Source organism: Chelon labrosus (genome assembly GCF_963514085.1).
Source record: "Chelon labrosus genome assembly, chromosome: 14".
Taxonomy (NCBI): Eukaryota; Metazoa; Chordata; class Actinopteri; order Mugiliformes; family Mugilidae; genus Chelon; species Chelon labrosus.
This window is the reverse complement of record NC_140347.1, coordinates 27,983,251-27,997,185: the sequence shown is the minus strand read 5'-3', so window position 1 is coordinate 27,997,185 and position 13,935 is coordinate 27,983,251. Positions and strand designations below refer to the sequence as shown.

General features: G+C 40.7%; 1 protein-coding gene across 1 annotated transcript in view; it reads left to right on the top strand.

Annotated features, from left to right (window-relative positions):
• The window catches only part of xkr6b (XK, Kell blood group complex subunit-related family, member 6b), a gene marked incomplete at both ends in the record, with an annotated part of 60,536 nt that extends 53,276 nt beyond the window's left edge, over nucleotides 1–7,260 (top strand). Inside the window, 2 exons of the mRNA XM_084560199.1 lie at nucleotides 5,362–5,558; nucleotides 6,290–7,260. Coding sequence (XP_084416325.1) covers nucleotides 5,362–5,558; nucleotides 6,290–7,260 — 1,168 coding nt within the window. The remainder of the gene's footprint in view (nucleotides 1–5,361; nucleotides 5,559–6,289) is intronic.
• Between the last annotated feature and the right edge of the window lie 6,675 nt (nucleotides 7,261–13,935).

Genomic DNA, 13,935 nt, shown 5'->3' with positions numbered 1-13,935 from the left:
TGTGGTGGTGGTGGGGAGGGGGGTGTTTAATGACTGCCTGGTTCTCAACAGCAATGGCAGACAGCTGAGCTTGGAACATGACCCCGGCACCGCGTTGAGCTGTTAGGCCATGCGTACGCTGCTTAATGAGCCATGAGTGATCGCTATGATCTTGCCACAAATAATTCATGAGGAGCACTGTAGAGGAGTTATGGAGCTAAAAGGGAAAGAAAGGGGGGAAAGAAAACCATCATGGAGTAGACCACAGCCTAAGTGGAGGGGTGGGGTGGGGGGGAGTACATCTGACAAATGTGTCTGGAATAGAAAGGAAATCCCCTATTACCTACAGTGCTGACAAGCACGTTCGTTTGTGGATATGTGTACCCGACCCGCCGGTGTGCATGTCTGTTTTTCGGAAGCCATTTGTGTTACTACATCTGAAAAAAAGTCTCAGTGGGAGTTTTAACAGTGTGCATCACAATCGCAGGATGTGTGTGAGATTCTTGTGAAGGAATGCACTGCGTGCTTGTTGGAGACGTGATTAAGTGAGCTCGCATTTTTCTGACAGCCCTGAAACCCAAAGTGTTTAACTGTACAAGATTTTTGCTGAAACTAAGAGAATATAAACTAACAGAGTGTGTCGCAGACGAGCAAAGGTGCAGATCTGAGCAAATGCCAACTCACACTTACTTGTATGTCCTTGAATATTAGTGCTGAAGTGTGAATTATTACATATTGGCAGTTTAAAATAAATGAAGGGCATTGATGCTAAACAAAACACGTGAGTAAGCAGCACTGCTGATACAGGGTATGAGGAAATATCCAACTAGGTGTCCACACCTTATATCATGACCAGCTACGTTGAGACATGTAATATTGTCAACCTGACAGTTGGTCCGTCCACCGAAACTGAAATATCTCAAACACTACTGGAAAGTTTGCCTTCATAACTTTTTCTCCAGCTCCACTATTTAGTATGGTAGCGGAACAATGTAATTTTGGTACATATAAATGTCCAAGAAGAAAAACTCAATATAAATCCAACTATTAATAACCAATCATTTTTCCATATTGTTACTTGTAACAAATTACATCTACAGTGTTAAACAACAACAAAAAACTGAACAACAGAGCTGTGAAATAAACCACTAGTTTTTAAATAAACCATTTGCCTTTCTGAAATGTTGAAACCATCAGACGAATGGCCATTAAATTTGATATCCATGATAAAAATGAGAACAAATCCCAATTATCCACCATCTAGCACTGTTAGCAGTCAAGAGTTAAGGCTCATCCACAAATTGCTTTGCTGACAGTGGACGTTCTGGGCTCTGGTTGCCTAGGTAACCCTCTTGGATATTGTGAAACCAGCAGAACATCAAAATATTGTTAGTGTGTGAACAAAGTTAGCCTGCGCGTCAACAGTAACCCTGTTTATTTTAGTTCAGAGATAGGGCTAGTACAGTTTTTATTTTTGATAAATTATGGATTACCAAGAGAAAGCTCTTTTTGCCATCACCGGTCAATACCGGTGTGTCCTCACAGTACCTTGTTTGGTGAACTGAGTTTGTGAGTTATGTCGGTCAACTGCATCAGTTGTTGCCATTGGTTGTCACTTTAAAACTGAGGTTAGTTCAACTCGATATCCGCCGATTTCACCTCTCCTCCCTGTAAAATGCCGAACTTCATTGACACTCCATGGTGTCTTGTTATCTCTACTACTCCCTTCTTGTGTACACACCTCTTTATAATCGCTTATTTCTCTAAAATACCGCAAAATACAGTATTTTACATCCTCTTCACTTTGGTTAATTAATTTTAAACCCTCCAGTTCATGGCCAGATATTTGCTCTTATATTTAGTGCAAATTAGCAAGGTTGGCATGCTCAAGGTGGTTAACTATCACCATACATGCTTAGCTTCAGCATGTTAGCACTATTATTAGGACAATGGTAGCATGCTGCCATTAGCAGTTCACTCAGCCTCTCAAGCTGCAATCATGGTTGCAGCATCTTTTTTTTTTTTTCAAAGCAAGGCAGCTATGGAGGCCATGAAGATTACTGTCACTGATGGAGGCACCATACAACCCAGTGAGACGTATCAGTGGAACACAGACTAATGGAAACTGGGGGGATGGAGACAAAGGGCTTGCGTAGGTCTCTGTGGCATGTCATTAGTGAGGGAGTGGGGTTGACTTGTTCCATCTGACATTTACCAGTCTGACTGGAAATGTCACGGAATGCCAGCCTTTACCTCTGGATATAATGGTGCCTCTTACAGCCCTGAGCTATTGATCCCCAAAAATTTTTGTCCATTTTACCCCGTCTCTTGTTCCCCTCTGTCCACTGTCCTGAAAAAGACTTCCATCTCTTTGCTCCTACATTTCATTCCACAGCCAGATCATTCTCTATTTTGGATCACTTCCTGCATTAGCAGCCTCTACTTGATGGGAAGACACTGAGGATAGAATAAATCCAGCAGAACCAATAAAAACTTACTGTATGTGTACTCTACATTGCATGCAAAAAATTATGTTTTACTGCATCTATCAACCTCATTTTCATAGATTTCTTCCAACCTCTTTGTACAAGCTGCTAACACCATAAATATACTTTATTCCATATCCTCTGTGATTACCTACAGTTGCTGCGCGCAGAAGTCTTTTCATTGTTTGATTTGTTTGTTCCCACCTTTGGGGAAACTGCCTGTTTTTTCAGGTTAACTAATTGACTGACAGACTGAACAATGCGACTTGCAACGGAAGCAATGGAAGCTTTGTTGTGGGCAGTGGAAAAAAACAAAAAACCTTGACAAATCCATAGCTTCACAGTTTGTGCTCCTGTTTGCTTATGTAGACATATGGATAATGAATTAATTAAACTGTATATACGATAATAATTCTGCAAATATTCATTCATTCATTCATCTTCTATACCCGTTTAGTCCTGTTAAGGGTCACGGGAGTCTGCTGGAGCCTATCCCAGCTGGCGAGAGGCAGGGGTCCACCCTGGACAGGTCGCCAGTCCATCGCAGGGCCACACACAGAGACAGACAACCATTCACACTCACATGCACACCTACGGCCAATTTAGAATCACCAGTCAACCTAATGAGCATGTCTTTGGATGGTGGGAGGAAGCCGGAGTACCCGGAGAGAACACACAGACACAGGGAGAACATGCAAACTCCACACAGAAAGGCCAGCTGGCCCATGGATTCGAACCGGTGACCTTCTTGCTGTGAGGCATCAGCATCAGTGCTAACCACCTCGCCACTGTGCCGCCCATTTCTGCAAATATATGAACTGTAAATCTTTAAGTCTTGAGATCAGGGGAAATAAACACATTTTCATGTTGCAGGCTAATTTGATTGTCACTCTAGGAAAACAAGACTTAGACTTTCGGTACAATGGCTCATAGTACAGCAGGAATATTTAACAGAAACGGTATGTACAACAGAAACGGTATGTACAATTTACAGGAACGTATATACAGAATATAATAAATATAAATATCTAAGAAACTTAAAATGTAGATAAATATTATTGCACGTTTTTAATTGCAGGGTAATGGGAGTGGGTGGAGGGGGGTACTGTTTATAGTGCGTTGAGCAGTCTTATGGCATATGGGATGAAACTGTTTTTGAACCTGACTGTTCTGCTCTGTAGGCTGCGAAACCTCCTTCCAGAGGCCAGCAGTAAGAACAGTCCATGTTGGGGGTGTGAGGGGGCTGAGGTGATGTTTTTGGCCCTTGTCAGACAGCGTCTCTTAGCAATGTCCTGGATGGAAGGAAGTGAAGTCCCGATGATTTTCTCCGCTGTCCTCACCACCCTCTGTAGGGACTGGAACACAAACATTATTACATATACACACATGTATTAATGTATGTTCCCATGTTTTATCATGTTTAAACGGAATGTCTGGTGTGCTAATTACAAAACAGAGACTGTCTAGTGCTTGAATTTCAGTCAAAACAATAACCAAGAGCAATATGATTCTACTTGACAATGCATTCTTTACAGTACACTGTTCTCAACCTCATTTCAAATTAAACAGTAATCTCTTACCCAATAGTGAATGCAAAAGCTAATTATGTTGACAAGCACTCATAAGCATTTTCTGTCTTTGTTTTCTATGCTGCAGTGAATTTGTGTCTCACTTTTCAGGAATGAACTGAATTTAGATCCTTGGCCTCTCAATTTGTTTTGGGGAACGCTGCTGTCTAGTCTATTTCTGTCCTTGCTACACTATTGTCCTCGGTTGACTGCCTTCACATCAAGTGCTGGATTTATTTGGCCACTCTGCCAGCTCAGGCAGATAGACCCTGCAGCTACTACCCAATATGTGATAGCTGAAGTCACTGCTGAGATATCTACTAACCACTCTTAACTGTAGTACTGGTTAGGTTAACATGTTAAAGAGCTGAGTTTTAAGTCGAAGAAGACAAAAAAAATAAAAAAAACAGCCAAACTGCTATCATTCTTTAACTTTATTTGAGTTTCTTTTTCCAGATGATTTTTAAGCATGTAGTGTGATGTTCCTGTTCAAAGTTTGGAACGTTTTCCTTGTCACTGTTAACTCGTCTTCTTCCCTGCACATTGTTTGGCAGCTCTGAGTGCAGCAATGTATTTTAAAACCAATCCATACCCGAAGAAGATAATGATCTTAATTAGCCATAGCTCAGCCCTGAATGTTTTCTAAGTCTTAGTGCCTTGTCCTTTAAAAAAAGAAAGAGGCAGTAGTACGGTTCTGATTGCAACAGGACTGAGATTCAATTAGCTGCCACTCGGTTGCATTACCTAACATCTCCCTGGCTTCACCAGAGTCACTTTACCATTATAAAGCCCCTTCAGTTATGAAACTAGCTATTACACTAGCTGACAATATGAGTCATGTGGTGCACATAGGATTATGAATATCGCCTTGGTTACTATTTGAAACCTGTAAGAAGTTCAATAACCACACCCTAAGAGTCCAGATAGATCGTTGTGCATTTAGATTTAGGCATACCTTTCTTTTAGCCATTTGATTTTAAATTGTCCTCCCTTGTATTTACATTGGTGTTGAGTTTAACCGTTATTTCAAACTTTAGTTTTTAATTTTGAATTTATCAGCAGGCAATTGCTTCCATATACAAATGTTAATGGTTTCAGAACCAAGGAATTTCTAAATGCAAGTGGTTATGTTTTTTGCATATTAAAATTAGCTAAGAATGCCATCTAGTGTTGTACTGTGTGATTTTACACTGGACATGACTTTAGGTTAAAAATAAATATTTTTTGTATTAATACAGTGACATATTTATTATTGTATGAATGATAAAAGACGCTAAAATGTTTGAACTTTCTAAATCTCCGTCACCTCTTTCTTTCTCTTTCTGCAGGTACATCCGAACCATGTACCTCGGTATACAGAGTCACCGGCAGAAGGAGAATCAGCGGCGCTTTTACTGGGCTATGATGTACGAGTATGCCGATGTCAACATGCTGCGACTGCTAGAGACCTTCTTAGAAAGTGCCCCTCAGCTGGTGCTGCAGCTCTGCATCATGATCCAGAGCAACAAGGCTGAGTGGCTGCAGTGTAAGGGCTTCACTTGAGTCCTTTTTCTTCTCTCTTTTTTCTTTTCGCATTATATATCACACTTATATGGTGGTATAACATGACGCTGGGACACTCTCATTCCTGACAGCCCATTTTTCTGTGAAGTTCAAATATCACTTTATTTACCGTTAGCAACAATCCCCTCCTTTGTATCCACTTTCCAACATTCATCACTCTTGTTATCGAAACCCCTTTTACAATTCCAGTTTCCTCATTCTATACAATTCCCAGAGGAAGGCAATTCAATCATAACAAGTGATACCCTTCTTGGTCGAGGTGTCTATAGAAATGCCATCAATACATTTGCTGAGAGCCACCATGCTGCTGCTCTGCAGATAATCCTCTATCATTTTTCATGCAGCAGGTTACTCCTCTGACATATCTGCTGTCTCCACTATTATGCGTGTCTTAAGGAAACCGAATTGGTGCACTAAATGGAGACTGTGTTGACTGGATGACATGTAATAATATGCCTTTCAAAAATGTGACAGATTGGTTTGGCTGAAATAAAACGTACCGTTCACTGTAAGTGGAACAGTAGCCAAGTCAAATCCATAATGCCTTCGGTAATGCTTTAAAGTTAAAGATGAAACTGTTTTTTTTTTTTCTTTCTTTCAGTTTGAGAACCATCTATCAGGATGTGTCACTATCTTTCATTTCTCCACTTTCATTGTCTGTCTCCTTCTCTCTCTATCTATCTATATTCCCAGGTGTTTCTGCCATGTCCTCTCTCCTGTCCCTGGCCTGGGTGCTAGCCTCTTACCACAAACTCCTGCGTGATTCACGTGACGACAAGAAGAGCATGAGTTACCGAGGTGCTCTGGTGCATCTGTTCTGGCGCCTTTTTACCATCTCTTCACGGGTGCTCTCCTTTGCCCTATTTGCCTCTGTTTTCCACATCTACTTTGGCATTTTTGTGGTGCTCCATTGGTGTGCCATGGCTTTCTGGGTCATCCATGGCGGCACCGACTTCTGCATGTCCAAATGGGAGGAGGTACTTTTCAACATGGTGGTGGGAGTGGTCTATGTCTTCTGTTGGTTCAATGTGCGGGAGGGCCGGACGCGGTATAGAATGGTGGCCTATTACACAGTAGTACTGTTAGAGAACGCCATCCTCAGCTCCCTTTGGTATGCGTACCGCGACCCAGCCACCACTGACGCCTATGCCTCTTTTGCCCTCTGTGGTGTCTTCCTGTGCTTTGCCTCAGGTGTGGCCTGTATGGTTCTCTATTATGGGGTCCTACACCCCATGGGCCCCCGACTAAGGGTCCTGGCCAGCTCCTGCTGTGCTGAGCTGCTGTGGGGCCTTCCATTACCCCCTGAAGCTGAGCCAATGGCTCCCACACCAGGGCCCCGTGGATCCCAGGCCACCCCCACACGGGGTCTGGCAGGGGAACACGTGGAGTCAGATGAAACAGCCACGGACACCTGCCTTCCGGTTTTCCAGGTGAGGTCCACAGAGCCTGTGGATGCAGCCGGTAGGCCCATCCGACCCGAGGGTCCACTCATCAAGATAGACATGCCCAGAAAACGCTACCCAGCCTGGGATGCACACTTTGTGGATCGGCGCCTGCGCAGGACCATAAATGTGCTGCAGTACATTAGCCCTAACGCGGTGGGCATCAGGTATAGGGACGGTCCACTTCTTTATGAACTCCTGCAGTATGAATCCTCCCTCTGAAGGCATTTTCTCCCACAGCTCTGCCATCCCCTCTTACACACAATGATGCACACACGTTTCCTTTCTTTGATTTCTCCCTTCCTCCTCTCCACATATTATCTCTTTCCATTTGACATTTGGCTCTTTCCTTCTTTCCTCCTTCAGTGTTCCTGCAGGAGACGTGTGTTTTGTCAACCGAAAATCTGTTAAGACAGTCTAAACACACAGTCACAATTTATTTTTGAGTGAAAAAAAAAAAACATACAATATAGAGAGAAAATTATGAACCTACAGTATCTTATGTGATATATACAGAAGTCTCATATAAATCCTTCTACACTGATAAAGGAGGGTTCTGTATGAGTGTGTAGATAACATATGAATGTTTCATTATGAAATGTGTTTAATGCATTATACTGTATTGGTGATTCAACCTGTGAATACTTGTGAAGGGCATATTGTATGTCCCTGTGATATGGGACTAGAGCAAAGCCTGATGGGAATGATGGAGGAGAGTCTCAGAGGGGGCAGGTCTTTGCACATCCCAACCTTTACTGCCATTCTTTATGTAAATCATTGAAATATATGATAATGTTTACTAAGTCCTTAGCCCGTGAATTTAGATAAAAAGCACTGATCTTTCTATCATGATACTGTAAATAACTAAATGGACACAATCAAAAATGTGTCTGAGAAGCAATTCAGAATGGGTTTTCCTTCTTTGAGCTTGCTCAAGAGTTTCCTGGCTGTACTACTTTTGTTCAGATTCCTAAATGGAAATCCCAACATGTATGGAATAAAAAGCACACTGGCCGTCAATCAGCTTTACCCACGTTTTTTTAAAGTGCAGACTGCCCTCCAGTGGAGGCAAACTGTACCAGCACACCTCATTTTTGCCCAGATAGTTTTAACAGCACAAAAATGTTATATTACTACAACCACCAGAGATGAAATAACACAACGAAAAGAATGTAGTAGAAATGAGCACAAAGTTTTCTTAATTGGTGAGTCGAAAAATCATGTAAAAAACATTCCAAAGACTTTTTAAAATATATATATATATATTATAGGTGTTTAATAAAAAAAATGTCGAAATGTGTGTCAACAAGCACTTATTAAAGTGCAAAGACAGCCTTCAAGGAATCCTCCACCATTCCCTTTTGAATCCTAGAAAGTAACTCCCTTTTCCAACTTCCTATTTTGTTTTCTTTTCAAGAAATGTTTGGGGTGATTAATATACATGCTCAGTGGTTGCAAAAACTTATAATAAGTTCTTGGGAAAAAAATATGACAAATCTGAGAAGATATTTCTATGCTATTATAATTCAGTGTGTATTTGTGTCCACATTTATAGTCATTGACATAACTATATTTTGCCAGAACACACACTTTTTTACATAGCAAAACATTGCAGTGCTAAAAAAGGTATACTCTTCAACATCAGTGTGCCCTCTTATATGGGTGTACAGGGCGACTGTTCTGGCACCTGCTAGAGCAGGTGAAACGAAGCCAAATCGTATCTTGCCGTACTGTCTTTGCCATTTATTTGCCCCCTTGAACCAGTTGAATGAATCTGTGCAAAATGTGTGCCATCTATAGGCCTGCTGTGCAGCACTCATGCGCTGATATACAGTATATCTCCCAGCTCAATCTGTGGGAGCTCTTCACCACCAAGACCCAAGGGACGACCACTGTATTCACTCAAAGAAATAAAAATATGAAAACCTGCCTTCTAAGTCAAAGGGGCTTGACTAAAAATTCCAGAGAGGGCTACTGAACAATTCATGTAAAAAATGAATGCAGTTCACACTCCAATTTTATCTATTAACTCAATGATTCATCTGAATATATAATGTGTGTTTTTTACATTGTAGTGTTTGGCATGACTTTAGTATGAGGCATTAGTACAAATGAACCCAACCAGGGATGGCCAAGAGCCCTGCACAACACCGAGATTCCTTTTCCCTAGCTCACTGGCTTTCTGCTTAGCTGTGGCCTCACGTGCCTGCTAACATCGTACTGTAAAAGGCAGATGCCAAGTAAGTCCAGGCTAAAGGTGGAAGAGGGTCTTTGCCAGGGTTGGAAAAGAACACGAGGACAGATCGTGCTAAAGGGCCTGACTGGATTTATGTTTGACTCCTTGTGTGCTTGTGTGAGAAAGGTGAGTGTCAGCATGTCTGAATTGTTATCCAAGTATGCTTGAATGCTTATGGGTGTGAATGTCCTCAGCCCTTTCCCACGGTTCTGTTCTCTCGCCGATTGTTCGGCTCCATCCTTGGTTGCTGCTCCGCCCTCTTCCCCATCTCCACGGTGCTGGGCCCTGGTACACTCCCATGAAACACTCTCACACTCTCTGGTGACTGAACAACGGGGTTGAGGCTGAACAAACGGAGATCCTGACATGAGAACATGCAATGAGGTACACTGCCATAACCAAGAGCTTCAACATCCAGGGTCTGCCACCCTTCAGCTTAAAAGCGATGTCCAGCCCTGAGTAATTGAGAACTGTTGGGTCAGCTTGGGTGGAGCAAACATCCAACACACCATATGTATAGATATACATGTGTATGCAAACAACTAACTTGTTCATTGTTTACCATAGTAGCCAGAGTATTTCCTCTATGTTGTAGTGAATGAACAGCCATGTTAATAGTTAGTCGATGAGTGAATAATAAACCAAGAAAAAACTAAGCAGCCAATACAGGGGTTCCTCAGGACCAACAAAAAAGACCACTGAACCAGCTGACTCAGGGGTGTCTCAATGCAGTTCTCATCCCCAGGCATGTCCTCAAGGGTCTCCATTTTTTTCCTTAACATACTGCATCCTGGACCACTCCTCGGCTGGGATTGTACCACCAAATTATGGTTTGCACATTTGTTTCATTTTCTTTGGGAATGATTACTCATTCTTATTAACGGGGGCTGGGGCCGATTTTTTTGTGGTAGTTGGCTGCCTGGCGTACAGTGCATCCTTTCTAAACACTGCTGACCTTTTCCAGACATGGACACATGTCCAAATCAGGTGCAAAAACACTGTGATACATTCATTTTCGAGTATGTGTGGGACAACAGTATTAGCTTCTTAAACAAGATTATGTACAACTGGGTTGTATTTCATTTAGTGGTGCTTAATGCCATACAACACAGAATATTTATGCTTGCGTAACTGTGTCATTAGCATAGTAGTAATGACAGTTAATTAAACTAATTGATTTTAAAAGTCTACAAAGAGTCTATATGTACAAGTCTGGATTTATATGGAACATGCTGTATATTTTAGGTATTTCAACAATCAACATTTTGCCACATTCTGAAACTGATGTTTAGTTAGAAGCCACAGAAGTGGGTTTTACGTTTTGTATATATGTAGTTTTCTTTAAATTATACACAGGTTTCAAGAGCTAAGCTACACAAGAGTGTACGGGGAAGCAGTTTCTATACTGCAAGCGTAGTATTCATGCTGCCACACTTTATACCATAAACAAGGTCACAAAGAATTCCCCAACAGAGAATTGTTTCTGTCAGGTTACCTGCCCAACTTGACATTCCTTGACAGCCACAACACACAGCAAGAGCGTTTGAACAGCAAGCTTGTTCTTCTCAGTCCTTGTTGTGCCTTGTTACTTCGGGTGCTTCGATCCAGCCATGGCAGCCAGGTCCGCAAACAACAATGCCAATGTCTTTCTTTACTCGTTTCATGTGCCAGCACACTCACCAAGATGACAACACCAAACAATATTGTCCCTGCCTGTGTCCCCAAAGCAGATCAAGCCACGTTCTCGGTTCCGTCAGCTTACACCTCAGTCAACAAAGCTATTAAGTCTTACAGTTTCATCCAAGATGTCACCTACAGGACTAACGTTTCCTAGTTACAGTGTTACTTCACAGTGTGACAGAACCAAGTGACGGGCACTGTGTAAAACCCAGTTACCGGTTCTGTCAAAGACACAGGAGAAAAAGTAAGGCAATACTGAACATCTTCTGTACTTGAACGTAGGGTTTTCATCTTAATTACTTTTCAGTTAGCTGAATCACTACAGCCCCAGTGGATTCAGTTGGTAACAATTAGCATTTTAGACAGAGCTCCAAAGCATCAGTTTTGGACTGTTTGATGGCGAGTCACAGCAAATGCCAGCCACGATATAGAACGATATGGTAAATGATTGTTTTGTACTTTTGTCTATGCCTTTACATTTTCTTCGGTCTTGCGATTATGAATGATTTGTAGTGCCAAGCCGTAAAACTTTCTGTGTTGTTTGTGTCTCGTGTGAACAATACATCCTCTAGCCAAAACAATAATGCCTGCAGTTTGAATACAACGTGAAAGAAGTTGATGAGAAAATACGCACAAATCTGTTGCGTTTTTTTTAGTTTGTTTCTTTGTTTTGCATTTCTTTCTTTTTTTTTTTTTTTTTTTACAATGGAGCAATGAAACAGGCCCGATGGCTGATTCACTTTTGAACAATAACCTCAGTTCCCTGGTTTTGGTACCACCTTCTAGCATGCCTTTAGAACTCATCATGAGGTTACCCTCAACATTTAGCATGGAAGTGCTCTTGACTTCACAACAAACCCTCTGATTTCTGTATTAATGTGTAGCAGCAGGCCACTGTAGTGTTTGACCTGGTTTAAGTCTATAGCTTTGTGTCACAACCATCTTTTTGAGCACAGGAGCAGTATGTTCAGATGACAAAACGGTGCATTTTCTTCTTTAAATTTTGGTTCCTTCTTTCAGTTTTGTTAACAACCTGGTGCTGAATAAACACATTCAAAAGGTGCTACCACGGTGGACAGCTGAGTTCACCTTTTGGCTTTCTGAGAGCATAGACTTCCGGTTAACTGAGTGAATCTGCACCCCGTATACTTGCAGTCTCAGATAGCTCTACAGCCAGCACCTCAAATCCACATAGTTTACAGCAGAACTCAACTCTCAATGGTGCCATTTTGATTTTCCAATCTGCACAAAAAACAACAGATACTTTACTTGTCATATGTTTATTACACTAGATTCAGCATTCCGTACGCTTTTGTTTTACTATGATTCAATCTGCACTAGGATTTTATTTTCTTTTTCTGAGAGAATGAAACTGGCAGATGACAACTTGCATCTTATGAGCAAATGCGTAGGAGCACAAATGTGCTTCTGCTAGTGGAATATGGGTAAAAAAATATATATATATATAGAACGTGATTGCTGTGTTGTAAATTCCTGTCATCTATATGTCCTTAATCTGTGTGTATCTATTTTTGTTGTTATTGTAGAATCGGCTGTAATATTTTGTTTAAAAATGGATTTGATATTCCAATGAAGCGACTATGGTTGTTATATTAATTGCTGCTGATTTTTGGAATTATTAACAAAAGGTGTTGGGAAATATTGCTTTGTTTATATTCAGTCAGTTTATAGATTGTGTTAGCTTGTTGGTGTATTTCACAAACCTATCAGGATACTCCCTAGGCTATATGATTTATCCGGGGTATTCCAAAAGTTGGCACAATGTTAGTAATCAAACTTGCTACAATATGTAGCATCTTTATGGAAGTGGACTCACACAACATACAGTATGTTGTATCTGAGAATATGTAAGGAATGATTTATTTGTTGTTGTTAAATATAAAATGTAAGTAAATTGTGTCATGGAATCCCCGTTCTTTAAAAAAGCAAAACTGATGTCCAGTATTGTACCTACGCCCTATTTTTGGGAACAATATGAATATTATTAATAACATATGGTGCTAAAGTTCTTTTTGTATGTTTTGGTTTTTAGATGAAAAGAGAAATATTATGCTGAAAATGTAATGTTAAGCCTTACTGTAGATTCATATATCAGACTGTTCATCCCAGAAGAGAAAAATAAATATAGTATTTGAAAGTGCAAATATCAGTAGTGTATTCACATGCACGTCTCACATTTCTGACAGATGGAAGTGGCTACAATATACTGCCTGCAGTGGTTTAATAAGTGAGCTATAATGTCAGACTACAAATGCTACACCATTTTCCCAGCTGGGACAATGAGGAGACAGAGATTTTTGAGTGTGACATTAAGCACAATATGTTTTTTAATTTAGCTTAATGACACTCAGAGACGTTAGGTGCAGGAAGAAATATCAAAGTCTAATTTGTCCCATGCTAACAGCTGTAAAACAAATAAAACAATTAAGGAAAGAAGATAATCAACCTGACAAATTGCTATTCACGTAAAAAAAAACACCTGGGGTAAATTAATGGAGGTGTTGATAATATCTATCCGAAAAATAAAATAGCTAAAATGGCTAAAATATAAATATTGCGACATGGACATATACTTTTAACACAGGTAGTTTGAGGACCAGTCGGTTATGCAAATACAGAATAAGTTACTTTTTTTTTTTACTTAAAATCAGACCGTTTTCAGACCATTTCTGACCATGCAAAATACCTCAAATATACAAACCCGCTGACAAAATAGCCTTTGAATGTTTTATATACACTGCCTGACCAAAACAAAAACTTGCCACCAAAAAAAAAAAGGTCACCAACTCTAATATTTCGTTGAACAGCCTTTAGCTTTGATTACAGCACTCATTCGCTGTGGCATTGTTCGATAAGCTTCTGCAATGTCACAAGATTTATTTCCATCCAGTGTTGCATTCATTTTTCACCAAGATCTTGATGATGGGACAGTCTGTCCACTGCGCAAAGCCTTCTCCAGC